At 40.4% G+C, this 27,958-nt stretch overlaps 1 protein-coding gene across 14 annotated transcripts in view; it reads left to right on the forward strand.

Annotated features, from left to right (window-relative positions):
• The first annotated feature begins 1,651 nt into the window (after positions 1–1,651).
• NFIB (nuclear factor I B) overlaps positions 1,652–27,958 on the forward strand; it is a 176,224-nt gene continuing 149,917 nt past the window's right edge. For 12 of the 14 annotated variants that reach the window (XM_052701566.1, XM_052701572.1, XM_052701568.1 and 9 more), the window contains exons 1-2: positions 1,652–2,007; positions 8,024–8,555. In XM_052701566.1, coding sequence (XP_052557526.1) covers positions 1,978–2,007; positions 8,024–8,555 — 562 coding nt within the window. In that variant the 5' untranslated portion in view covers positions 1,652–1,977. Of the gene's footprint in view, positions 2,008–7,527; positions 7,624–8,023; positions 8,556–10,070; positions 11,947–27,958 lie in introns of those variants that run through there. The other 2 variants (XM_052701579.1, XM_052701569.1) reach the window with 2 other exon arrangements.

Consider the following 27,958-nt stretch of genomic DNA (forward strand, 5'->3'; position numbering starts at 1 on the left):
GGAGCATGCAGAGAGGTGTGCTCAAGGACATCGGTGCGTTTGTGCCAAGGGGAATGTCTTTTATGGTAAATTAACTCCAGTTAAATTGAATATTTATTCAAAGGGAAACTCCGGCATTTAGGGCTGGTGTTATCAGCCTTCTGCAGTGTCTGGGTGAAGGGAAAGATGATGGGATTTGGGGGTATTCTACACCAGATAGGAAAACAAATGTGCTCACTGTGGTTAACCCCGACTTTGCCTCATCCCTGCTTGCCCAATGCGTGCTCTGAACCCGTCACTGATTAATGTGGTCTATAGAAAGGGAAAGCTGTGGCTGTCGGTGGAACCCTGCAGATCTGAAGGGGCTGTGTGAGTGTAGATGGAGTTGCAGGGATACGGGATGCATTCTGCAGCGTCAGTGCAAGGCTGGGGCCGTTTCTGTGGCAGTACCTGGCTGTAGGGTGCTCTGTCTCCCTGCCCATCCCCCTTCTCCTTCTGATTTGTAAATTTATGGGGATTGCAGCTGGTGGACTTGGCAAGCTCCCCTCATTAAGAGCCCTCTTGGAAAATGGGCTGTGTTTGAGCATTTCCCTAATGAGGACAGGACGGGGTTAAAAAGTGACCATTTCATGGTTGACTTGAACCTGCCTCCTCTCCTTGATGTGTCGCCACGAAACGCCCTACGCGAACAAACTCGCACTTCGGGAGGGAGGGAGGCGGGCGGCGGTCTCTCCGGGGCCGGGGGCACCCCGGCCTCGCAGCGCACCGCGAGGGCAATTCTGCGTTCCCCCCGCGGCCCCTTTCCCTTCTCCCTCACCGGCACGGAGCCGCAGCTCCTGCGCAGCGCTCCCCGCGCCCCCCCCCCCGCCGCCGGATCGCGCCCGGCGGGAGGAGGAAGAGAAACCTCCTGCAGATGGCAGCCCGCCCCCGGCCCCCGCCCCCCGCCGCAACTTTCTCCCGGCAGAGGAGAGGGAAAATGAGGGATGTTTGCTAAGCGCGCCGGGTCCTTTTGCAGCGTTCGGCGGTGATTAATAGGGAGGGTTGGGGAGGGGGGGATCTGTCGGAGCTGGAATGTATGTGCAGCAGGAGGAGGAGGAGTGTAAGCGATGATTGTGTAATTAAATAATTAAAAAAGAAATACTTAAGTCTCATTTGGAAAGAGATCTGGAGCTGGGTCCGGAGGGTGTAACCGGCGAATTTTTCAACTTCCAAGTTCTGGGAGCCGAGAGAAAAGGGGAAAAGGGAGACGGCGCGAAGGCAAACGGGGCGGGAGGGAAAGCGCTGGAGGGGACCGATCGCCTGCATTTCAGCAGATCGTTTTCATTACAGCGGGGAGCGGCCCCTCGGCGCGGCGCTCGGAGCGGCGTGCAGCGTGCAGGCGGAGCCCCGAGCGGCACGGCCGTGCGAAGCCTCTCCGGACGCGGGGATCGCCCCGCACGCGCGGTCGCCGCCGCGCAAAGTTTCGCTGCCGTCACTCCGCCGTTTTCCTGCTCTGCTCCGCGCTGTAACCTTGAACTTTCGAGAGCGTGGTGTCAGTGCCGTAATAACCCGCCACCAAAACTTCTTAAAAAAAAAAAATAATAATTAAAAAAAAGCCAAACAACAACAACAAAAAATCCTCCCGCCCACCTCCTCCCCCCTCTCCCGCCCCCCCGCCCGAGTCCTTCCCCCCTCATCTGCAAAACAACCGCCGGCAGCCGCCGCCGCAGCAGCAGCAGCAGCATAGCACGGCTCTGCGCGCCGACTACAAGAGGGTTAAAAGTGTAGATTGGATTTCACCCCGGGAAATCGAGCGCACGGAGTGAACTTGAATCTTTGGCTATTTAAGGAGGACTGGGGTTTGTTGTGGAGTTGTGGTGATTCAGGGCAGAGCCCCGTCCTGATTGATTTCATCTTCCTCGAGTCTCAGATGACTGTAAAATGAACAGATGAAATTATTCCTTTTTTGAGGCTTTTTCTTAGGGGCTCTCCGGGCAGCGCGTTTGCAAAAGCGAAGTCATGATGTATTCTCCAATCTGTCTCACTCAGGTATAGACGCATTTTGATTTATTTCATTTGTTTGCTCGTTTATTTATTTATTTTCACGCGTTTTCTGTGTTTATGTGTGAGTTGCTCATGAGTCAGTGTAGCACTTGTAATGAGTCAAGGCGCGGTTGTGCCGCTCCTCGGACCCAAACTCCGCTCGCAGGAGGGATTCGGGATATGCTCTGCACCAGGCCATTGTTTTGGGGGGATCCGTTCAAAGTGTCACTCGCAGACAAATACTGTTAATTGCTGGCGCACAGCGAGTCAAAGGTTAACGGAAGGGAAATGAGCGTAATTGCGCTAAAAAAGCGGGTTTGATAAGTATTGATTTGATTGGAATCAAGCTATCCGCGCTCTTTTCAGCTCTGCGGCGTGCATGGAGCCTAATTAAAGGGTTTAAAAAGGAAAAGTGCTGTCTTTGACCAAAGGGAAGAAAGCAATCTCAGCTCTCTGCTGTGCGAACTAACCCCGCCTGACGCTTCAGGAGCTCCGCTGCCTGCAGCGGCCGAGCTCGGAGCTCGGGGCCGAGCGCGTTCCGCTCGCAACGCACCGGGATCTCTGCCGCCCGGCGCCGCTCTCGGGACCGCTGCTCGGGCCGCGGCTGTCAGCGGGAAAAGGGGGAGCTCCGAGAGCAGCTCCCAGCGCTGCCCGGTGCCGGCCCCGGGAGCTGAGCGGCTGCGGGAGCCGCCGGCGGAGGGTCCTCGCGAGGCCGCGGAGCGCGCTCGGCACCGGCGCTGCAGGGGAAGCGGCCGCGGCCCCGGAGCGTTTCGCGAAGGGAGAACCCTGTGTGCAGAGCCAGGGGACAGTTTTCAGGAGCTTTTGTGAAAGTGTGTCTGAGGAGGATGTGATGTAAACTGATGAAGTGATAACTGCTTGCTTCCACATTGGCGCGACAAATAGCTCAAGAAGAAGAAAACGTGCGAAAGTAACGTCTCGTGTGCGCCGTAATTAAGCGGCCAGTAACGCGCTTATAGCTGCACGGTGAATAAATAAATACGATTTAAGTTATTCGACAATTAGAAAGCATTGTAATTCAAAAGGACTGAAGTATTCACAAATTGTGAATGGAGATGGAAACAATGATAAGGCTTATTCAGTGATTGGATACAGTCCTGTAGCTTTTTGGCTGACACATTTTTTATTGTTTATATTTTGTTTGGCATCTGAGCGTGATTGACTTAGATATGGATATTTTCAGCAAGCAAACGTGAGCTTCAGTGGAGCAAAGCTGGAAGAGAGTACTGCAGGAGTATTTCTCCTTCTAAAGAAAAAGTGCTGCATGTAGGAAGCACGCTGTATAGCAGATACATGTACAGTTGTGGTACACATCAGTAAAAACTTACTTATGGTGGAATCTTCCATTAGTACAAAATAATGGGCTGTGTCCTGCAAAATCATTGTCAGGAAGCAAAATCTCAGCGCTGGAGTGTGTACCTCAGAGTACACCTTGAGGCAGCAGCTTTTGCACTGAGAGTGCACATGTTTCCACCAGCACCTCTCGCACAGCGCACAGCTCATGTTGCTCTTTTCTGCTCTCGTGACATTTTTTTCCCATGTACTCACTTACTGGGCTCCTAGATGCAGTAGATTTCTTCCCTCTGCAGATCTCTATTAAAATGCCATGCTTTGGCAGGTATAGAAACACAGCATTGCACTCTGCAGCAATAGATATAAGGAAGCAGTTCCTGGCTCCTGCGTGTTAATAACTTCATGCTTTACATGTTACAGTCATGCTGCAGCATCTGCCGTGCAGAAGCCGTTCACACGTAGAGGCACATGCATGCAGAAAAATCACAGCAGTTTGATTGTAGTTTGGATTTTTTATCTGTCTGTTTGGAGCCAGGAGAGCGTTTTTGAAATTGTCGTTCCCTAAATTTAAAAAAAAAAAAAAAAAGTTACAATGGAAAAGAGAACGCACACTTTTCATAATTTTGAGTTGCAGCTGAGTTAAAAGAACACTGCTGGAATTGCTCTCTCTATTGTGTTCTCGATCTTGAAGGCTCTGCATAGATGCATGTTGACTGTGGCAGTGTGTGCTCAGAAGAAAATATTTTGGTAGAAGTTCTAAACACAGAGCACCTGTTTGAAGCAGGCTGCCTGCACGAGGAGCACAACTCAATTTGTGCCAGTGCAGCACCGGAGCATCTTGTAAGCACAACTCTAAAAGCCAGAAGTGCAGTGTTAAGACAGACATTGGCAAATCAGATGTTGCCCACCGGTGTTTCAGTATAAGTTTGGTGGCTGTAAAGTAACTTGAAGGAAGAAGGAAGGCTTAGCAAAAGCAATGTAATTTTAGGGGGAAGGGTAAGGGGTGTCCTTTTTCCTGTCCTCCTGTATGTGCCTTTCTCCCTGTTTTGGAATGAGTGTAAACTACATTCATCCCTCTTGCTGAGGCATGATAGGATGCAGTTACCGCATGCCTTCAAGTGCTTGGGCTCTTGTGATATTTTTACCACAGTTTATTTTTATGTTATGGTGGTCCAGGAAACTCCGAATATGTTGTCTTTCTCTCTTCCCCTCAGAATACGTTCTTTCATTATGCACAAAGAAAATGCATGTGGGTAAATGGAGTGACTGAAGTTTTTGGTGTAAAATTTCTGGACTTCTGCCTTGCATACTTATTGCATGGTCTTCAGTCCAAACTCGGATGAACTGATATGAAGTTTGTCAGAGTGGAAAATGTGAGAATAGCACTTCACTTCCTCTTTACCTTTTCCAGACAGAAAACCTGGCCTATCTATCATCATTATGCTACAATTAGACAACGAGCATTTTCCCTTTATTTACAAACTACATAGTTATTCTATAATAACTTCCATGTTAATTTAAGTGGTCAGTGTGGAATGGTTCACCTGAGCCATTGGATATGACATCTTACTTCCATAAATCACTTTATTGGAAGAGCAGCTATGGCACATGGGTAAGTGCCACATAAAAATCTTTCTTTTTTTTCTTTTTCTTTTTCTTTTTTTTTTTCTTTTCTTTTTTTTTTTTTTCCCCCAATATTGCCTGTACTAATATTAAGGTGAAAAAAAAAAATAAAAAATCTGTAGATGGCTTTATAGGAGGTTTAGTGGAGAAAGTATGTGATTAATTGGAAATCTCCACTTAGGATCATTTTTATGGGCACTTCTTGTTGTCAAGTAATGTTTCTTTTGAAAGGACTCCGGATGCACAATGAATCTCTCAAAGGTATCCGATAATATTGCTTTAGAATGGGATCTTCGTTGCTGTTTCTCCTTCACAATCCTTTGCATGTATCTATAGACTTAGGACTCTGTGATATTGTAAAAGAGAAGCATCAATTTGGTTTTAAAAAGGTCATTCTTTTTCTTACTTTTTTTTTTTTTTTTTTTTTAAATTTTTCAGTCTTTGTAAAGGAAAGCATTCAATCACCAGAAAGTGGAATTTAAAATCAAGAATTCTGTGTAAAATGCTACTGGCTATTACTGGTAATAGTATGTGAAGTACCTGAAAATGAAGCCATTCTGGAAGAGTTTGCCATGTTCTCCATAAAAATGAAAACTGGGTCTGCAGTATTCTATTAGCGCAGAACTTGCACATTAATTTAATTCCCATTTTAAGCTACAGTGCTGAAGTCTGTTTCAGACATAATTACTGTATTGCGGGAAAAAAATAATTTCTCCCACAGATCCTCAGCCCCCTGCCTTTCTCCTTGCCCCACCTTTAACCCCAGATGTCACCATTTTCAAGATCTGTAGGAAATCTGCTTTATTTAGTCTAAAACGAATTGCAAAGATTTAATACCACACAGCCTTCCTGCTTATGCTAAGTTAGAATTTTAATAGCGTTTTGTTTAAATGTTTTAAGATGGCTTTTGTAGATGAAAAAATAAACTTTCTCTGGTAGTTAGAAGAGAGGAGAAAAAGGCATGGCACTGGAAAACGCATGAAGCCTTATCATGGGCTGTGGTTACTCAGAGCAGTATTGCCTTCCCACACAAAGAACAGATTGTGGTTTAACTCTTTCCACGGCCTAGTTTTTTGTGCCAGCATAGTATCAGAATTGTTCAGATCTCCGCTGGAAACTGCTAGCCAGTTTAATTATTGCCTTTGTGGCTCTTTGTCAAGCACGGTGCTGTAGTGCAGTCATTTATGCCCCGAACTATCTCCTGATATTGCATCTCTGCTTTTTTTTTTTCTTTTTTTCTTTTTTGTTCCTTTCTCTGTTAAGGTAATGTGGGCATAGGTAAACTACTCCCAACTTTTATGCTGTTTTCAGTTTGCTTTGGAGGTGGTGAGGGGAGAGAGGTAAGCAGCTCTGGTAGGTTTTTGTACCATTCAGGAAATTCTGAACTTTGAAATTTGAAGATTTAAATGCTGAATTCTTGGCCCGGAGCTCCCACAATGGCAGTCTGAACTCTGTATAATTGAGACCATTAGTTATACTTTCATCATTTTTACCTAATGGAGTTAATCAGCCTTCTGATTAAGCATAATTCATTCCCCGTCTAGCAGTGTAGCTAAAATATTAGTTAGTTAATTGTATTCTTGAATATAATTGTATAAGAAAAGATTTGGGTTTAGTTTGATTGCACCGTGCAGCTCAGTGTGATGAACGATCTGCTTGGTATTTAAAACTAAATATGCCTGCGCACAGAAAGGGAGATATCTCCCCTAAGATCTCACTTGCAAACAAAAATGCAGCAGCGTATGATAAGCAGATTGCGCTGTTCTGAACATTGGATTTGTTCACAGAAGGGCCATTCGTTCTTGGAAAAAGCCTATTTAGATACGAACATGGATGTGTAGGACGGTTCTTCAAGCAGACAAGATGAATTAACTTAATTGCTATAGGATGTGCTTGTAGATGACAACCAAGCATTACCTCCTTAATGCAATACATACTGCTGTCAGGCAGAAGATAAGAACTTCAGGTGAAGCCAGATGACAGGAAGGGGTATTTCGGAACTGTAAATAAATGGCACGGATTTCACAAAAGCAGCATTTGACCAGCGGTGCACTCGTAATGTCACTCTGCCACAGCATGCAGAAACACAAAGAATGCAAAGTTTGTGCCAAGTTGCCATTTTTCATTGTACACCTCAGATTGATTTTTAAGGGGTTTAGAATAATTGCCACACTCATGTGATCGGTTAACAAATTAACTGACTCTGTGGGGCTTCAAAACCCGTAGTGAAGCTGCCAGGAGAAAATTAATGTAATTTTTGTTCTCGACTTCATAAACTTTTATTTTACAGAGTTTGGGGGTGGTGGGAGGGAAGCCCGAAGAGTTGAAAGTACAGAAGCTTCTTTGCAGGGTTTGTGTACAACATGCTGTGCCTTTTCCCCACTTTCCCTTACTGTATACTGGTTTCTCTAGTTACCACCACTGGAATGGTGCCGTTTCAGTGCTGGAATGTTGGACGTTTGATAAGAAAATGGATCAAGTTTAATGGCGCATGCTCTTTGTGCCACCAGCAGGCTCTTGCTGAGAGCATGCTCCAAAAGCGGGAACTGTGTGGCATTACACTGAGCATGTATATGCTTTGTGTTTCTGTGCCACAGAGAAGAGAAATGAACTGTGGCATTCACTTCAGCGTTCTGAACATTTCTGCTCAGATTTTTTAGAACTGTATAGTGTCCTCTTTGTGCAATGGTACTTTTCTTGATGCTAGTCATTCACTCAGATATTTAAATGTTCGGAACAAAACATTTTGATAGCATCTCTTTTCAGTGATGTAGTCTCTACAGCGATGTAGGATGAAGCGGGGGGAGGCATACAGAATAAAACCTTTAGATGCTATTCTCAAAGAGTGAAATATGGGAAAATGTGATTTTCCGTGTAATTTTGTCTGTTGTCTGACAGCAATGGTAATCACATCAAGGGTGTTATGCAGAAATTTGTGTAAATATTAAGTAAATATTGAATGTTTATTCTCTTTGTCTTGGATTTCGCTTTAAGATTTTCAGAAATCTTTATTGATGCTGCTTTGATTATGACAGTTTACTGACTTTTCTTCTTCTTTCCTTTCTTACCCCTCCACTTCCCTCCGCAGGATGAATTTCACCCGTTCATTGAGGCACTTCTTCCGCATGTCCGTGCAATTGCCTATACTTGGTTCAACCTCCAGGCTCGAAAGCGCAAGTACTTCAAAAAACATGAGAAACGAATGTCAAAGGACGAGGAAAGAGCAGTTAAGGATGAGCTACTAAGCGAAAAGCCCGAAATTAAACAGAAGTGGGCATCCAGGCTCCTCGCCAAGCTGCGCAAAGATATTCGCCAAGAGTTCCGGGAGGATTTTGTGCTCACAGTGACTGGGAAGAAGCACCCGTGCTGTGTATTGTCCAATCCTGACCAGAAGGGTAAGATTAGGAGGATCGACTGCCTGAGACAGGCTGACAAAGTCTGGCGTCTGGATCTAGTCATGGTGATCCTGTTCAAAGGCATCCCCTTGGAAAGTACGGATGGAGAGCGGCTCATGAAATCCCCACATTGCACAAATCCAGCACTTTGCGTCCAGCCACACCACATAACAGTATCAGTCAAGGAGCTTGATTTGTTTTTGGCATACTACGTGCAGGAGCAAGGTAGGAAGCAGATTGTCATGTTTCTATGTTAGTATGTCAAACTCGAATTCCAAGCAGCCCTGTTTCCCCCATGGGCTGTCTTCCAGTGAAACATTATTCTGTGGTCTCTATACATAACATGGGTACATATCCATATATAAATTGGCATGTATACGTATATACACACAGACACACTCACTCCTACAGACCTGCACAGATTATGTGTACGTTTAGCATATGTTTCTTGCTCTCTTTCAAGAGAGAGCAGAATGTCTCAAGGTAGTTCTTCAGTTCCTTTCTTTTTTTTTTTTTTTTTCCTGTTCACAATTTGACTCTCTCTTTGTATATAAATATATATATATTTTCCCAGTTACGACTTCAGGAAATGCTATTCTTATTTTTAAAGTCCTCTTTTTTTTTTTTTCTTCCCTGTAGTACTGTTAGTACAGATGCAGGCATGTGCAGTAGCACAGTCATGATAAACAGTACAAATACTTTTGTTTTTTCAGTTTCAAATAACCAAGAATTCATTCTTAAATTGATAAAGCTATTGACACTTTGAGAGCAATTGTAAATGTTCTCAAAATAAAACATGATAAAAATTTAGCCCAGAAATGCTGGTTAACAAATACTAAATAGGCAAAATTGCAGCATACATATTTAACATTTTATTCATATTTGACATTGCTAGATCATGTTTCCTATCAGAGTTTTGAAACAAAGATTCAGGTTGTAATATTAAAAGAGAAATTTCCTCTAAAATTTTGTTTTCGTAATTACAGTAGTATACTTAATTTTATATGGAAGATTGCAGAAAAGCTTATTTACATGTTATTTATTTATTTATGAAATTAAGGTAAAATCTATTATTCTGTTAATCATATATAAGGGAGAAACTTGCTAGTCACATCACTTATTTAGATAAAAAATATTTGTGAGCAGGTCCCCTAGAATTGAAAATGGCTGCAAGTTGATAAAGGATTTTCTCTGATACTAAGCCTTCTGAGAAGCACTTTCTCTTTGTGAGATAATTTTGTTTCTTTTCGGTGATCGTGTCATCCTCTAGCCATCACTGTATTGCTGAGTGATAAGTAGCAATAATGCATTTGTTTCTTAGCTGCAGATCTAAACCAGGGTAAGTTTGACCAGCTGCGGATGGCGGGCCATTTCATGGTTTGGCCTGGTAGTAGGCAGAAATGGCTTGCAGAAGGGCAGATGGCAGTCTGTTATCTGATGCCCCATACGTAACTACGGATCTAACTGGAAAAGAAACTGAATGGATTTTATTAGGAACAAAGGAGTAGGGTTGCGTGTCTTCATTGAGCAGGTACCTGTGGTTTAAAAGAGTGGATACACAACAACCTTTTTACTTTCAACGAATTGTTCTCTTAAAAGTTTAGCCACCTAAGTATTGCATCGTGTTTACATGAATGTATGAATAGGATTCAATTTTTTTTTTGAAACTATTTGTCATGGAAATCTGTGTTTCTTTTTTTCTCTTGCCGTTTGTATTTTATACATTTTTTTTCTTCACAGCAGTCGACAATTTACTCAAATATTTTGCAGTGACTTTAAGCACCAGAACAGTCTGGTAAACGTGAACCTTTTCTACGAAAGCACTGAACTTAACAGTTTAATTACAAACACTTTTTATCTTCAAATCTTTTTTGTGAAGAAAAGTTTGAATGATAGATTGAATGCATGTATATTGCAGGACCTAACTTACTGATTAATTCTAATGGATTTACCTGCCTGTAAAAGTCAAAAGTACAAAGGCAGGCAAAATAGCTTAAGTAGTTCTTGAACCAAAGAGGCTGGGGTCATGGTACTCCTACACTCTTGATTTTAAGTTGTTGGATAGCTTGAAATTGGAGAAGGAATTGCAGAACGTAGCTGATTTCATTGATTTAAACAAATAGAGAATATTAGTTTATTCAAAATATTTGCCTAAACAGAAATGAGAAAGATAAGCGTGCTGTAATATTATGACTTCAAAGGTTACAAGAAGCCACTCTGCGTATATACTGGAAGGTGAAACTGGTGAATTTTTTTGTATCAAGCTACCCTTAGCAGAAGCCATTGTTTATTGCAAACTGTATGTATTTTGTATCTCTCGTGCTGCTTCACAGTTAAACTTTTGCTAACATCTGTTTGCTCTCTTGAAGAAGTCATATTCAGTTATCTTTGTGTATTTTTCCCCATTTTGCCACTTTGATTCTCTGCCCTCAGTGAATGCAGGTTAATTGGACTTCGCAGTGTACTTGATTGAGAGCATCAGACTTGAAAAAGATATGCATGAAGTAAACCAAAATGCTGCATTTTACGCATGCTGTTTTGCTCTATATTTCTCTTTTAGAATCCTAAAATCCGCCTAATAGTATCATATGAAAAACTAAGCAGAGAAATTGAAACAAATGACTGAACGAAATACGAAGAAGGAATTAATGCACAAAATGAAGAAAGGGGCCAAATAGTTTGGGTTTTTTTGTTGCTTTATAAAAGAAGATTAGAGGAAAAAGGAGGAGGAAGGATAGTTCGAGTGCCAGTGATGGTTGCCAGTGGCACCAGGATTGGCATCAGACCTTCTTTGTTTAGCCTAGGATGCCTGTGATTTGTTGGTTGGCATCCGCATTGCAGTGCAGAGTAATGTTACAATATATTGACAATTTCCAGATCTAGAAGTGTCAGTAATTCTTTCAGTTCTTAATGACTACTTCCATGTCTGCCTTGAAGTAAGAAATAAGGACTTAAGCATTAACCTATCAAGTTTTGTGGTTGACCAACTTTATCTTGTTCTCCTTTTTGCCCACCTCTGTCAGAATTCAGCATCTTTTTCCCCCTATTCTCTTTCTACGACCCTCTTGTGCTTTAGAATCTTAAAAAAAAAGAAAAAAAAAAAAAAAAAAAAGAGGCTTAACATAGAGTTACAAAGCTGCTCCTTTGACTGAAATGGAGGAAGAAAACTGGATGGACACAGTAATCAGTGTTTAGTGTCAAAATAATTTTTGTTCATAATATACTTCTAAGGGGTCTGCTTCTGCATCAGTGCCCTGTTTACTCCGCCTGAGTTTTTAAAAACCTTAAACCTTGAAAATGTCAAGGGTATTGTTTCTAATGATAAAAATGATTTTTGTTTCTTGTTGCTTTCTCTTTTCTTTCACGCTTTCATTCTTTCTCTTTTTATCTGGCATCACAGAGTATCTGTCGTTTGCTATGAAATGCGTCTGAGTCCAAAAAATCATTTGATGATATTTGACTCAATCAGTGCAGCGCTTATGCTGCGTTCCCGTTGCTACAAGAACCGCCATTTTGTTTGTCAAGTGCCAGGAGAGGAGGAAAAAAAAAAAAAAGAGGCAGACAATGTGCTTGATGCCAATAATGGTTGCCAGTGGCACCGAGGTTGGCATCAGACCCTCTTTGTCTAGTTGCTGAATGCCTTTGATTCGTTGGTTGGCATCCGCATTGCAGTGGGCACATAGGAAAGTTTTTGACAATCAGTGAATGAAAGCTGCAGTACTTGTTTTGCTGCAACAGAACCCAGATAATATAAATCCCTTCTTCTGAGAGATGTTTTGCTTAAACTTACAATGGCTGATAAAAAAATAAATAAAATCTCACCGCTCTTTTTAAAAAGTACAAAATATCTACAGCAATGGATCTCATCTGCAGAATTCCTGATCCTCATGTTGTCTCCGCTGTTTTTCTTCCTGGCAGCATAAATAAAATGCAAAGCATTTTAGCAGATAGTGAATGAAGCATAATAGGCATAAGAAATACTTTGGGAGTATAAAGGACTCAGGCAATGGTAAATGTAAATGGTAAACATTTTAAAGTGTGTAACGCGTGTGCCTCTCGGAGTATATCTCTCAGATCAGTCATGTTGCTGTTTACACTCTCCTTTGTCCTTGTGCAAGACTGATATAACTGGGGGAGCCTGCATCCCCAGCTGTTAATAAAATGTGAAGTTGAGGGGAGGATCTTTTAAACTATCCAAGAATGAGAGCAGAAAATAGATGCAGATGTCCTACGTCTGGTACTGCTCAGGCACTCCTGATTTAAGTTCTTTACACATCAAGATGTTGCTGTTCCAGCTGTGGGATTTCTGCTACCAGCAATTTGGTGAAAAGACTAAATCATTTGTGCTGGAAGTTTCCTAGATAGCATTAATATTGCTTTCCGGTTAACTGCTATTATCTCATTAATTAATAAGGAGGATTAGCAAGCCCTTCCCAAAGGTCCGCGCAGAAGGAAGCCTGGCCTATGCGAGCCCCGGGATCACCAGGCTGTGTCCTGCATCTCCGGAGGTCGTGGGAGAAAGGAAGGGGAGAGAAAAACGTCAAGAGGGGGAGAGGGCGGGAGAGGCCAGCTCCCTGCAGGTCGGCAGGGGAGAGCTTTGCCTTGCGGACTCATCTGCCCAGCACCTGGGGAGACCCAAGGAGCAGGTTGGCAGGCTGCACACCAGACGGCTGCCGCAGGCTGCCTGGGGCTCATCCGGAGTGTGGGCGTTCCTTTGCTGCACCTGTGTGCATCCGGAGCTGTTTCCAGCCCAGCCAAGCGCTGAGGGGTCAGCGATCCCTTGCTGAGCTGGGATGCTGACTTTTCTCTTTGGCAGAGCCGGTAGCAGGGATGCGCTGCCTCACTTTGGACAGCGTGTTCTACTTTCAGAAGGGACTCTGCGTAGCTCGGAGGCGATGCCTCTGAACTGCAAGAATGGGCCAGTGGCCTCTCAGCAGGTCAGTGGCGCAGCCCCCTTACCAGGCTTCTTGCATTTTGTGACTTCCTTGTCGTGGGAAGCTCGTTTTTTTTTTGAATGTCTGTGCAGTCATTCTTACATTGTGCATCCAGTTTAGCTTTAGTAAACACATGAAATTGAGAATGTAGCGGTATAATAAAAATATTTTTTTCTATTTTAAAATGGCATTTTTTGTTGTTGTCTGTTTGCCTTGAGCACAAGAAATTCCACTTGAAATCACACCCTGAACTTCCTTTAAGCGATATCCTCTTTGTGTAATGTGTGTAACGTTCATGTGCCCAAAAGCTGCAACACCCTGAAAGAATTTGGATGTGGGTTTGTGTTTCTTGAGTGCACTGATGCTTCCACACACAACTAATAAAACGAAAAAAATAGGCCTAGAATAATCAATCAATCTGCTGAATTGCTAATTGTTCCTACACCCTTTAACTTATTTGCCTCCTCCTTAGTGCCTTATGATTATACGGGAAGAAACGGTTGAACATTTTACCTGTTTTCCAGAAGGATATGTCAAAGCACAGGGCGATTTGTTGGAGTTTACACAGCAAATTGTTAATTCCACTGAGAACAACAGGAAATATAGATTATTACTGGCTTTACCCTGTGGGTGTCTGTATGTTCTTGCAGCCTATTTCTTGGACACTGAAATGGCATGCTTATCCCCTGCATTAAGTATCAATTTTTAACCAATGCAGAAGTAGAGGTAGGAGTTTGTATTTTATTTGCTCTCATGTAAGGGGAGCTTGTTGTGGTTTGAGAATCTAATAGGAAATAATAAACATTTTAAAAACATTGGATTATTTTGAGCAATTAGAGTCTATTCAGGCATGCAAAAAATGTAATTTTAAAACACTCCTTGTGTCAACTGAAAAGGAAACCTCATTGATTTATTTTCTAGTTTTCTGATGTGAAACGTGGGATGATCACTTTGTTGACTATCTCAAATGTGCTGAAAATTGCAGACAGAGAAGACATTTGTCATTAAAAAATGGAAGTTAATTTATTGTATATATGGGCATAATAATGTTTTTCAATTGATGATTATTGTTATTTTTTGCATGAAGTCATGGGAAATTTAAACACTTGAAAAACTCACCTACCATTCACACAGTAAAACTGAAAAATCCCACATGTCTGTTTTTCTCTTTTCAAATTCAAGTTTTATAAGTAATACCACAGATTCATAAGAAAGAAAAGGGAATTTTTAATACTGAAATAAAAAATGAAATATATATATATCTATATGTTTTAGGAAGGAGTCATTTTTTTTTGCTTGTTCAGTTTTTTTTCCTGCTTGATACACCAGGGAGGTAATTTTCACAGGGTTAAATGATGTAATTGTGTTGAAGACAAAGGAAGCTTACGGTTAAATAAATTTTGTGCAACTAGTTGAAAATTTAGAAGTCAGCATTAATTTTTGAATCACATTTAGATCAACAGCAAGAAGCTATAAAGTGAAGAAAAGAACAGAAATGAAAACAGAAAATTCTTGCTTCACGATAGTTTCAGACAGAAGAACAATGCTGGGAACAAACAAAATGCTTCAAAACTATAAATAAGGCCACTAATTTGTGAAGGAAATACTTCACTTAACAGCAGAGGTCTATGTTTTAAATTTCTTAATTTTTATGCATATTGAATTCATTGTAGCTGTGAAAACATTATAAAATAATTAAACAGTAATTCCTCTGCATGTTGGATTCTGAAGTTTATTGCACCAGTCTGCTGTCAAGCCAACATCTTTTTCCAGCTTTCCTTTCTCCCTTTCCAGTTTTCCTTCTCCCCCTTTTTCCTGCTTTTAGTGAAGGAGCAGAATAGAAAGCTGGAGGAATGGTGGTTGGCTGGAGCTTTGGTCTTTGGAACTGCACACTTCAATGCCAAGCAGAATAATCCAGCGACTTTCCTAAGGAGTTATGATCCAGTCCCAGCAGGATGGTGGATGCTGCTTTGCTGCAATCGAATGGGATTATCTCAGGATCAAGTTAAAGGGCTAACTTAACTAAACAGAGTCATTACTTCCATTTTGGGTTGGAGAAGAAACCCCTTGTCTGGAAACACATTTCAGATGCTTAGTGAATGTGAAAAGGAAGACCCCATTCTTTATGGAGAGGCTACATGATTTTCCTCTGTTAGTTGTTTATTTATATATTTTTCTATCACTAGAAATTTCAAGAAGCACCTGCTAAAAACTTAGCTCTGGGCAATGAGGGGTTGGATTAAAAGTGGCGTGAAAGTCTCAGAAGTTAGTAATGGGAAAGTAAATCATGGATTATTAACTTTGTCCAAGAGAAGAGCGAGTTGATTTGGGTGTGTATATTGTAGTGTCTGAGAGTAGTGAGTTGTGTGTGACGTTGGGAACATTCCTCTCGCGCAGCTGTTATCTTTTTTTTTTTTCTTTTTTTTTTTTTTTTTCCCCACCACATTTTAATTTATAGAAAGATTACTTCTCTCTTCTCCACCCTTCTTTCCTTTTTTTATTTTTTATTTTTTATTTTATTTTATTTTTTTTTCCCCACCCATTTCCCCTCCCCATAATGAGGCACCGCCATTTCTTCGGTGCCTCATTATTGGCGTGTGACTTTTGTTCTAGCTTTTTTCACAGTCAGTGGGAGATAGGTACTTCAGACATGGCTTTTGTGGGGGATTCTGTCTATGAAAGAAGTAGAAATCTAGAGTATGTTTAGCAAAAATAACATTTTGGACCATTTTAGCCAGCCTGATTGTTGCAGGTTTTTCCTGCATGCCCCAAGACTCTTTTGTCACATCCTTCTTTTACCTTGTACCCCATCTCATATAAAAAAAAGTTACTTGAAGTTGTCCAGACATTGGGATCTTTTTAATTTTGTGTCCCTCCTAACTACTTCTGGTATTTGGGATCTTTAAAAATATTCATTTTTTAAACCTGAAGAAATAGAACTGGAACTAGGAGAAATTACTATGATAGCTTTGGGCAAAGAATAGCACAAAACTGACCATCAAGCTCTTCCCTTAGAGAAACCTTGGGTGTTCTAACAGTAACTATATATCCAGAGAAAGGGGAATTTTACATTTTCCAGTGCCTTTCAGTGTTACAAAAGTGCCTTCACTAAAGACATCTCCCTGTCTTGAAGAGGACTTCTAATTATTTAGTCCCTGAAAAATATGTGCTGAAACAAAACAAAGCAGTTCACCTTCTCTTCTTTGGAGACAGAACAGCAAAGTCAGCTAGTGGACAGCTAGGAAACACTGTTTGAGAAACAGTGTGTTTGTTGAGCAATTAAAAATAAAAATAAAAGTAAAAAGGATAGTTTTTCTTATATCAGACAACAGAAATTATGTGTACAAGTAAATATATTCCATATTATTTGAAGATATTAGACAATTGAGAATTTTATATATTTAGTTATTGAAAAAACTGCTTAAATATTTGCCTTCTCAATCTTCAAGATGCATTAAACTGAAGTGCTATACAGATTTTCATAAAGGATAAATTAAAAAAAAAAAAAAAGAAAGATTATTATGAAAGATATATGTTAAATCTAGCATTGCAATTTACTTTTTAGTCAGTCATACTGCCATATTCAGAAAACATTTCCCAATAAAATGACACAGAATCCTATACTTTTTTTTTTTTTTTAAATGAAAACAAAGGCTGTATAGATATTAGAATTCAGTAATTACAGACTCAGCATCTTTAGAAATTAAAAATAATTTAAAAAGTCATACTTACTGTATTTTGTTTATCAATACATTGGCCTAAGATACCTTTTTATTATTATATTTTCAGCCTTTTTAGTGAAATTTTCAGCCTTTTTAATGAAATGAGTATTAATGGAATGCTGGATTTCCTCAGACGTTCTTTTTTGGAGGGCCTTGTATGTTATAGTTAACAAGAGTATTTACCACAGCATCGGTTTTCCACTGTGTGACTAACGCTATGGAAAATGATGCCAGATACATTGAAAGGATGTCTATAATCCATTGTTTCTGATTTAAAAGTGTGAGAACACCTCCTAGTCAAGACAACTTTTGTTTTCTTTTTCTGACATGTGCAGTTTCTGGATGGATTACCTTAAATTTGTTATGCTATGTTAAAAGATGTGTTTTATGAGGCCAGCCTCAGCTCCTGGCCTAGTGTCAGGGACCCTGCTATGTTATGTAACACGTCTTGTTAGGTTTAATTGACCAAAGCTGATTTGTTAAAACAATTCATTTGTGCTGTAACTCATGCCCAGGCCAAGTTGCTACCTGAATCTCTTGACCTTGACTTGTCTGGGTCATGAAATGACTGTGAACTGCTTGACCTCTCCATTGTTCGGCAGCATCACTGCTTCCTCTGATCCTCTGTGATAATCGTTGACAAGAAGGCCTCAGCCCCCACTTTCCACCCCAGTGGGTTTCACGGCATCCCTCTGGAGCTGCTATGTCCTCTATTGGAGGTGGTCAGGCTCTCAGCATCACTGTCTCTTGTCTGTTGACAGTGGTGGTGACAAAGTGGCTGCCCTCCTCTGTGGAAGAGGTGGAGGAAGGATTTCTGCCGGCTGGCGGGAAACCTTTTCCTCCTTGATGCTGTGGTGCCCTTCTTTTCTTTGAGGGCACCCAGGTTTTCTGCATTTCTCAAGGGAAAACACCCATAATTCTTTGTCGGCTTTGTTTCACTTTGGGCATCGTTATGTGAGTTATATGGGAAAGAAGGCTTCATTTGGAAAGTATTTTGCAATCAAAATATAATGCATATGCACACTACTTCAGTTTTTACAAAATAAAGAAGGAGATTTAAATTCTTTCTTGAAGTGGAGGTACACTACCTAAATGGCTATATTATTTATTTGGTACCAGAACCTTCTCTTCTTAAAGGCTAGTATTGAATAAAATCAATATTTTACTCAATAGTGACCATGGTCTCTGAAGAAAAGCACTTCATACAAGATGTTTGATGTAGTGTCTAAACTTGTTAAAATGAAATATTTGTCTTCTCTCTCTCTTTTTTTTTTTTTTTTTTTTTTTTTGTGAAATTCTTTGTTTCTGGGGAAAACTGTTTCTACTTAAACTTGACTCTTGGTGAAAGGCAAATTCATTTGCCCTGCATCCTGACAGGCTGCCTACAGTGAATGTCCCAGATTTTCGTGCCAGCTCCTTGATTTGGGCTTTCTCCTCTCTGTAATTACCTACAATTTGACTGTTAGGACAGTTTAGTTTTTTGAGATGAATATTACATCTAATCATCTTCTGCGTGCATTGTGCTGCAGTTTTAGGAAGCAGTGCCTTTTGAAATCAGTGACAGGATCTGTTTGAAAAACTGATGGCATGATACAGACTTGCTGATACAGGAAAGCTTATACACCAGTATGATACCAGTGGTAAATCTGTAAGAAATGATCAGATAATTGGTATGTTCTTAATTTAAGGCCTTAGCTTGAAAACTTTTCTCGTGTGAATAGACTTAGTCGATAAATTTTTTTTGTTTAAAACATACTTTATTCTCTGCACTATGCCCTGAACTGGCAGCATGATTGGGTGAATTTCTGCAGTCTTTTTTTTTGGAGGTGAGAAGAACAACAAAACTCACCAGATAACATCTGTGCAGATGGTGTTCCTATACAGTTCTAAATGATCAAACTTTTCCTTTCAGTATGAAACTCTTCAGCTGAGTTCTGTTTTTTGACTGCTGTTACATAGCTCCTCTGAAGGATGAGGAGGGGACTGCTGATGTAGGGAATCTAAATAGCATCTCTGTGATGGCATTGTGAGGATCTTGCTGAGATGTAAAGACATCAAGATCCATACCTTAGTTTCCAGCCCTGTGTGACTGCAGGCAGATTTCCTTGAGTCATAACAGACAGCATCACTTGCTGTAGTGCTGCCTCAGTAGCTGGATATTGCAAAACACCTAGATGTGTACTGGCTGAAAAGGTATAACTCTCCCTACACTTTAATGCAATCAAAATCTGCCTGCTGATGCCCAGCCTCCAAGTGGGCTCTGAATGGTAAAGAAACATCTTACCCTGTTTTCTCATGCCCGGACAGAAGAAACTTGCCCAAGCAGGGAGGGCCAGCACAAAGCATTCCTCCACTGAAAGCCCTGCGGTGGTTCTGCACCATGGGAGAGGGTGGCAGAGGAAAACCACCCAGCAGGATCATTTGCTGCAGAAACCAGGTCTGTGCTGAGAGCATCCCTTGGAATCAGTGATGTTTCAGTCACCAGGAGCCTTGGGCAGGACTGGCCCCTTGGGCCAGGGGGCCACAGTTTTGGTGTTGTCCGAGGTTTGGTGCCCTGTGACAGTAGAAAGAAAAAATGCTTTATATTGAAAGGAGAAAGAAACAGTCATTGTGGGCAGTTAGATATATGTTAATCTAGCTGGCCAAGGAAACAGGATGAATTTGCAGTGTTTATAGGGGTTGCCTTTGAGTTCAGTCTTGTTCCTCACCCCTCTCACCTCTCCAGTTCTAAGGTTTTCAGCCTCATGGGTGAGTAACTCAGACCAGAGCACAGTGACATGGGAGAAGGATGAATGGTGAAGAGTTTGGTCTGAGGTGCAGGATGAAAGTCGAGCTAGTGTAACAGACTGCTTGTGTCTGGAATATGCTGATAATTCTATCTCAATTTACTAGTGCTGTGGCCAAGTCTGGTTTGAAAGGCAACTGAGAGAGAACCCATTGCTCAGATTTATTTAACGGCGTGATATTGCTTTGTGTTTATTCCAGAGTCTTGTCTTGAAAGGCCAACTCTTGCCTGATGTCCCTATTGGTTGTACAAGAACTTTCCAATAATGCTCGATTGGTAGTTTGTCCTTTTTGGACTCAGCATGCCTTCTACTTTTCCTTTTGAAGTCACTGTTTTCCTCATTCCTGGCTTTTTGGCTGGTAATGAGCTAGTTGTAAAATCAATGCCTACAAAGCTACGAAGCTACTGTTCTCTACTTCTAAGAGTGGGAAGTGCCATTAATTCATAGAAGTGAAAAGTAGTCCATCCATAAATTTTTTCCAGGTGATTGACTCAGTCAGTGTGTTTTAGAGTTTAGAGAGGGTTAACATCAAAAGTTATTCTATTGTTTATCTTTCAGTTAAAGAGTAACTAGCCTGTACAGAAAAAAAGAATTGGAAAATTGATAGGGCTGTCTAGATTCAGACACATAATTTAAAGTAAATGATATCAACTTTTAGTTTTACCATATGTGCATTCATAGTTGCCAGTTCAGTCATCTATAAAGACTTGTATTGCAGGAGTCATGGACTTCTTTGATTTTATTAAACTCAAGGGTTGTTCTTTTTTTTTTTTTTTTTTTTTTTAAGCTATGTGTAATTACTGTAACTGTGTAATTATTGCTGGATTTTTTTCCTTGTTAAGGAAACACATCATACTGCTACACAGAGCATAAGAATTGCTTGTGCAGTTTGACTATAGCAAGAAGTACTGGTTAATTTTAAAACACATGCCTAATCTTGCATTGTCATACTCAGATACAGTGTGTGTACATAGCCTTCCCTGGCCTCTTGCATATTCTTTTCACTATACTGTTGAATATAACTTAAATATTCTGGGACAAGAATTACAGTTGTCATGTAATCATTTCTGTTCTATTTTGAGCTTCCAAATAAAGGAAAAGCTGCTTATAATAAAATGAGGATCACTGGTCTTTCAGTAATTAAATAGACTTGTTATACTGCATTAATCCTTTTTGGAACATTTGGAATGACTTCTTAGCACTCACAAACACAGCATTAGGGCCAGCAATTAATCTGTTGTTTGTCTTCCAACATTTGTATGATGTAGAGCACATGTGTTGAAAGCCATATTTTAAATTTAGTACCACGGTCATGATAGTCAAATAATGATACTGATCATTCAGAACTGTGGACCAAGACATAAATCTGAATTGCAATAATTGTTTCAAGGACTTACACACCACTATCTGCATCCTACCATGGCATAATCATCTTCAGTGATGTCCAGATTTGGGTGGTGCATTTCAGAAGTAAAGTGAGAAATAGAGGCTTTGTAGATTTCAGATTTGCCTTCATAGGTAGGTGAAGAAGTAAAGGCTTAGCATTTCATCAGGAAAGACTATGTTTGGGAAAAAAGGAGAGTGAGACTCTCCTGTGTTATTCTTACCCAGACCTAGTTTATGAAGCACCTGCCAAAATGATACACTTGAATGTGATCAAGTTGTCCAGCAGAGAGGTTGTTCAGCTGCCCTCTTAACGTCCTCAGAGTCCTGTTATGTTAATGTAGTATTCAAATTTGCTCTTTTCTAATCTTCATAAATAACGAACAAATAAAATCATCCAAACTTTCTCTCAGGATTTCACAGTTTGATAGTTGATTTCCTGGACACAGCCTGCTTAGTTTCCTTTGATCAAAGGAGCGTACGAATTCTCTTGGTGCTGTGCTTGAGTCCTGCACTGTTCTCCTGCATCTTCAGCAGTAACTGACTTGAAGCATAGTGCACAGTATTAGCTTCTGAGCCTACGTTACGTGATCAGAAGAGCTTTATGTTTCTGTAGTATATAGTCCTGAAACACACCATTCTATTGCAGTAAGGTAAAAGTGTTTTTAAATATAGTCCAACTAGTTTGACCTTGTCAGAATTCAAGCCACATTAATGGTAACTTGGTCTTGCTGAAGTATTTCACTGTAGGGCAAGCATTAACACAAAAATTGCTATTCTATCTAGTGAGAAATGTACAGAGTGAGTTATACATAGACTTTTTGTTAAATTCCATATGAAGGTACAAGACATTATTATGTCTTCCGAATGCTCATGACATTCCTCTTGACTTTGATAGGCACTGAGTTGCTGAAGCCAACAGACATAGTTAGGAAGACACATTCTAGTCACCCAGCTGGAAAGAAAACTGACAGAAAAGCTCCTGGGGATATTGTGTCTTATTTGGGGGCCCCAGTACAAGAGAGATATGGACATAATGGAGAGAGTCCAACAAAGGGCCATGGGGATGATTAAGGGACTGAAACATCTCTCCTTAAGAGGAAAGATTAAGAGAGCTGGGACTGCAGCCTGGAGAAGAGATGGCTCAAGGGCATATTACCAATATATAAATACCTGAAGGGATGCTGCAAAGAGGATGGAGACAGGATTTTTCAGAACAAGAGGCAATGGGCATATGTCAAGGCACGGGAGTTTCCTCCTGAACATCAGGAAATGCTTTTTTGCTATTAGAATTACTGGGCAGAGGCTCAGAGACTTGTGGAGTGTCCTTCTTGGAGATAGGTAAAAGTCATTTGGATACGGCTCTGTGCAGCCAGCCCTAGGTGGTCCTAGTGACCTCCAGTGATCCCTTCCAGCCTCATTCCATCTGTGTTTCTGTGAATTCTTTTGTTTCTTTTTACTGAAGTTCACCTTCATGCATAATGATACATAAAGACATTACGGCAAAGTTTCAGCAGGCCTACATGGCTCCTGAAAGCAGCATAAATGTGCTTTTATGTACTGCAGATTCCTCAAAGGGTGACACAGACCTCTGCAGGAAAAACATACCACAGCAGGTTCATTTAAAATTCTCTCATCTATTTTATTTTCTAATTGTAATAGCATAGGCATATGAGCCTGACTATGTTTGTTGACTTAGCATTTCGTAAGTAGTTTCAAGTTTGAGTGAAAGGTGTGTGGCAACCTTCCTAGTTGCTATGTATATTATTGACAAGGATGCCTTAGCTGAGTTCTCTAAGGTTGGTGCTGGTTTCTGTATCACTGGTATGACACATAAGTGCCAGCATATCTTTTGCAGTCTGTTTGGCACTCACCTGAGCTGCAGAGTAGCTGTGGACATCACAGAAAAAGAGTAGAAGTGCCAGGTATTTCCCAGGCAGCTACCCCTGTTCAGGTTTTTTGGGGATCTATCACTGTGTCGTTGCTTGGTGGCCAGGTTACAATGTAGGTGCATCCTTGCTGGTAAAAATTAGAGCAGTTAATGAGTTACTGCCAGAAACTTGGGGGAATGCAAGACCTGGACAAGGTGAGAGAAGACACCACTGTGGGATTAGAGAATAGAAGGAGACAGGAAGTGCAGCAAAGGCTGCCCGAGCATGGGTGTTAGGAAGTGTGAAGGAGAATGAGCACCCTGTTCTAGGGATGTGATGAGCAGGCAGCCCTGCTTTGGGGCATTTGTGCAGTGAGAAACAAAAGCAGGCCTACTCCTGTGCACATATACAACTTAGCAGTGGTGTGCTGCTACTGCCTTGTTTTTGGGAAAGTCTGTGGTTGGTATGTGTGGCTACTGGTGCTTGCTGTAGCTGTGTCTGCCATCTCAATTGTCAGTGACACTGAAGGAAACCAATTTTGAAATCCCTGTGCTATATAATTCTGCTGACTTCTGGGCAACAGCTTTTTTTTTCCAGTCTCTGTGGCAACCCGAACTTACTGTACACTAAATGTTTACTGCTCCAGGTTTTGATGTTGGGAAATGAAAACATGCATATTCAACTTCGTGTTCTGTTGAAAGGGAGGGAAATGTTTTTTTTTTTTTTCTTTTCTTTTTTCTCTCTCCAGTTTTCTAAATTAAATAGACATTCCTCTTGTATTTTGTACATTCACATGGATCAGATCTGTTCCTTTTGAACCTCATTTGATGCAGGAGTACTTATTTTACTGCAGTATAGGGAACTAATGTGGAATTTGTGTTGCAAAGAACATGTTCAGTTTCATATTACTTCTGTAAAAAGATGTTTGGCCTGTTTGGGAGCTACCCTGGTGTACTGGGTTCCCAGGCAACAAAACTAGAACATGTATGAGTGAAGTACTGCAGACTCTCTAGACTGTAGACCTAATCCTGCAAATCCCTATTTACATAAATCCCACTGATTTCAAAGGGTCTGCACATGAGAAAGCAGGTTTTACAGGATCAGGGCATTCTTTCTAGAGACCAACATCTGTTGCACCAATTGTGATAATCTCAGGTCTGTTAAAGAAAACTCTGAGGAAATATTTTATGTGGACTAGAAGAAAACAAAAAGGTAACACTGTTTTCTGTTGCTATAAATTGTATTATTAGCAGAAGCAACTCCCTGCATATTCTCTGTCTGTCCTCTGCTTTCCTCCTGCATACATTGATTTACGTGAGAGAAAGATGCTTTATGCAGCTGTGTGCTGTCATTGCTACTCTTCACCTGTCTTGTATAGTGAGAAATATCTAGAAGCTAAAAAAGGCCTCTGGCTTACAGGTTAGTGACTGACAATGTCTTGTTTTTGGAGCTGTGGGAAACTGAGAAAGCAATATGTTTTTGAATTTCGAGGTATTTTAGATCTTGCACTTTTAAGTCTAAGGTTCAGCTCTATCTGAATTAAGTAATGCAAAGTGTTTGCTCAGTTTTCACTTCAGAATTGTGAGTGGTCTACCAGTAAAACTTAAAGCATAAGCCCAAAACAAGCAGTTGATGGTCATGTTGGGATGAGTAGAGAGGCCACTTTCGCTTTCCTCTTGGAAGAGAACATCTGCACAGTTTTGGTAGCGTTTGCTGGAGGTGGAGTTGAATATCTTTTGTGACTTCTTGGAGATCTGGTGTGGAAAGGGCATTAGGCTACTAGCTTATCTGGATTAATTCTGGTTCCTGTGGGCCTTGTTCTATTACACATAAGAGTAGGTAGAAGCACAGTGCTGGGCTCATTTGACATGAAGTCTGGAGATTTCACGTGTACGCTTGCTACCTGCTTTGGGCCATACAGCTAAAGGCAGAAAGGAGATACTATTCACTATGCCTTTTAACACAGATGTTACAAAAAAAGACCTGTAGAAAATCTAAGACAAGGAGTTGGCAGGTGAATTGAACCAAATTTGTGGGGAAGAGAATTCCTCTGAAGTCCAAAAGCAGTTTGAGGCTATGTCAGTGAAGGAGCACATACACAACAGGTCTATAATATCCCCCATGTTTTTGGATTTACTACATTTAAAATTTACAGTCAATCTATACACGGCAAGGACAGTGGTCTAAGAATTCTATGTGAATCTCAGTGAGATATTGCTACTCATGTCAATAGACCAGCAAGAGAAAGGGGCAACATGTCCAACACTAGAAAGTCCTAGCTCACTGTCAGAATCTGCAGAGTTGGTGGACAGAGGTATGCTACCCCCTAAACCATAATATGTTCTTGAAACTTTTTTGATAGTTTCAGATATTTCAGATGATTACATTTTCACCTCCCTGAAATCAGTCAAATAATGTTCGAAGCCAAATCGTTAAGGCTTCGTGGGTCTGCATGTTGACTGAGATGCAAGAGCTAGAATATAAATGGAGCCTTTGTGCAGCTCACTATTCAAAGATGGTGCTTTTATTCACAAGCGGTGACTTTACAGTACCTTTTCTTCTCAGTGTTTTCTCTGGTTATTATGAGCCAAGTTTCCTTAAATGCACAGGATTCATAATTAAGCAGATTTCTCCTTAGAGGGACAAAAGATTTTCAATAGATTTCTGCTCTAAGCCACTTTTATATTCACATTATATTTATTCCAATTCCTCTTTCTCCATTAGATGCCCACATTTTGCCGGATGTTTTAAGGTGTGAAGTCATTTTCTATTGTATCCTTAATGATTTTTAATATGGTCTCAACTGTTCCACTTTGCTCAGAACTAATTGCTTTTCTGAAGAGGAAAATCCTTTTTAGTGTTAGAGATTTAATATTGAGATTTACAGAAATTGGGACCTATGCTATATGTGTAACTTAAGTAAACTGAACAAAATTAGCTTAACAATCAAAGCAAAACTGAGAAGATTAAGGCAAATAGAATTGACAGATATAAAGATCCAGAGAACAGGTCTCTGAAAGGAAAAAAAAGCCCCCAGAACTACACATTAATTTTTATAGGTATTAATACCAAATTTTATTATTTATTTATTTATTTATTTGCTGTCAGAACACAAATGTCCGGTTCTGCAAAACTTTTGACGTGTCATCTTCCAGTTAAGAATGAGTTCCAGGTATGCAACTTTCTGTGTTTCTCAGTTTCTTAATTAAAGAAACAGTTTAAAGAATTACAATATGTTTCTAATCAACTCATCAGAAATCAACGTACTGATTTTGTGACAACTATGGTTTGTTTGGAAGAAGATAGGGAGTACAGTGGAACACCACTTGGTAGTGAATTGAGTTCTGTTCAGAGAAATTCTGAATGTAGAGAAATTCTGGAAAAATATATTTTTCTTATCTCTGTTGTGGTAGAAATATGTGGTAGAAATACGAGATATAATTGTGGTTGAAGACCTCATGACCTCAGATTTTGTGCCTAGGATAGGAAGCATGTGATCTGAAATTGACAAAAGGAACAAAAAGTAGTGACACTAATTTTCTTTGTGGTGATACTATCATCTTCACTTAACATAATTAAATAATTCAGTCTGCAGATTTTTTAATTTTCTTATCTTTTATTTTTTAGAACTACGCACAGAGCAAGTGTTCTTAAAATAGCAAGTGTACAAGGTCAGTCTATTCTAACATAATTGCACACACTATTTCACTCCTTTTCTACTCCCTGGCTCTTTAGGAATACTGTCAGTGCTCTAGGATCTGAATTTATCTTTTGTTTATGTTAGGCTAAATCCAAATATTGTGACAAATGTTTATATTACTTCTACATTTTATTCAATGTTTTTTTTTTGATACCTTAGAGCAACCCTTTCAGAATCTGGAAATAAAGTATTACATCAGACTGCAACAGTTTAGAAAGAAGGCAAAACGATTCTAAATAAGAGGAAAACTAGATAGTTCTGAAGAACAGTGATTTTTCTGATGTTGTTTAAATCATTCATAGCAAGTGATTCCATGTGATATCCTTCATGTCTGTCTCATATCGCAGAACACATATCGTTATTTTCCATCAGAACCGGTGCACCTCGTTATGTCATTAAGATAACAGGATGTCCTGTCATCCTGCTGTGTTGAGGCATTCTTGCTGAACATGAAGACCTTTGGAAGGCAAAAATTGCTGCGTTCCCTCTTGAACTGTTGAATTCCCTTTTGGAATAATGTGCTGTCTCCTGGATAAGTCAGTGAAACAACAGATATTTGTATGACCATGATGCTTTATCTTGCTGTTTCTAGAAGTGCTTTTACACAGATTTGAAACTCAATGTCATGAGGATAAGGAAAGTAGGTGTTCAAGATCAGTGTTCTCCTGTGCCTCAGTTCAGCAGCAAGCACTCTTTGATATTCATCCCAGTTGCGATCATGGTGCATAGTGGTGTTTTAAACACTTTCTGTGGAGTCTGTATTCCAGCCTGGATTCTGTGCTTCTTGGCACTCTATTGTTGTAACAATTATTAAAATGATTGTGTCCATTTGTTTGTGATTGTTTATTCTGGACATACAGCAGATGTGAATAAGAAAATACTTGTTTTCACAAGAATGAAAAGACAGATATCTTCAGTTTCACATATTTTATAACAACTGCTGGTTTTTTTGTGCGTTTTTTTCTGTCTTACAGTTGGGACTAAAATCTGAATTCAGTGGAGAGAAACCATTCTGACTCTTGGCCTTTTAAAACTTACTTGTCTAAATACCTATCAAAGTACAGAAGCTAAGGCTGTGTTTTGAAGAACAGATCTGCGTGAATCATAGTGAACACTTAGGCTTCTTAATCTGGATAGTTGGTTCCCAAAGCTTATTACTTCATCCTAAATGGCAGGAGACCTTGTAAATAAGACAGTCATGATTTCAACTCTATTAAGGGAGGAAATGAAAT

This window comes from Tympanuchus pallidicinctus, unplaced genomic scaffold (genome assembly GCF_026119805.1).
Source record: "Tympanuchus pallidicinctus isolate F22 unplaced genomic scaffold, pur_lepc_1.0 scaffold4, whole genome shotgun sequence".
NCBI lineage: Eukaryota > Metazoa > Chordata > Aves > Galliformes > Phasianidae > Tympanuchus > Tympanuchus pallidicinctus.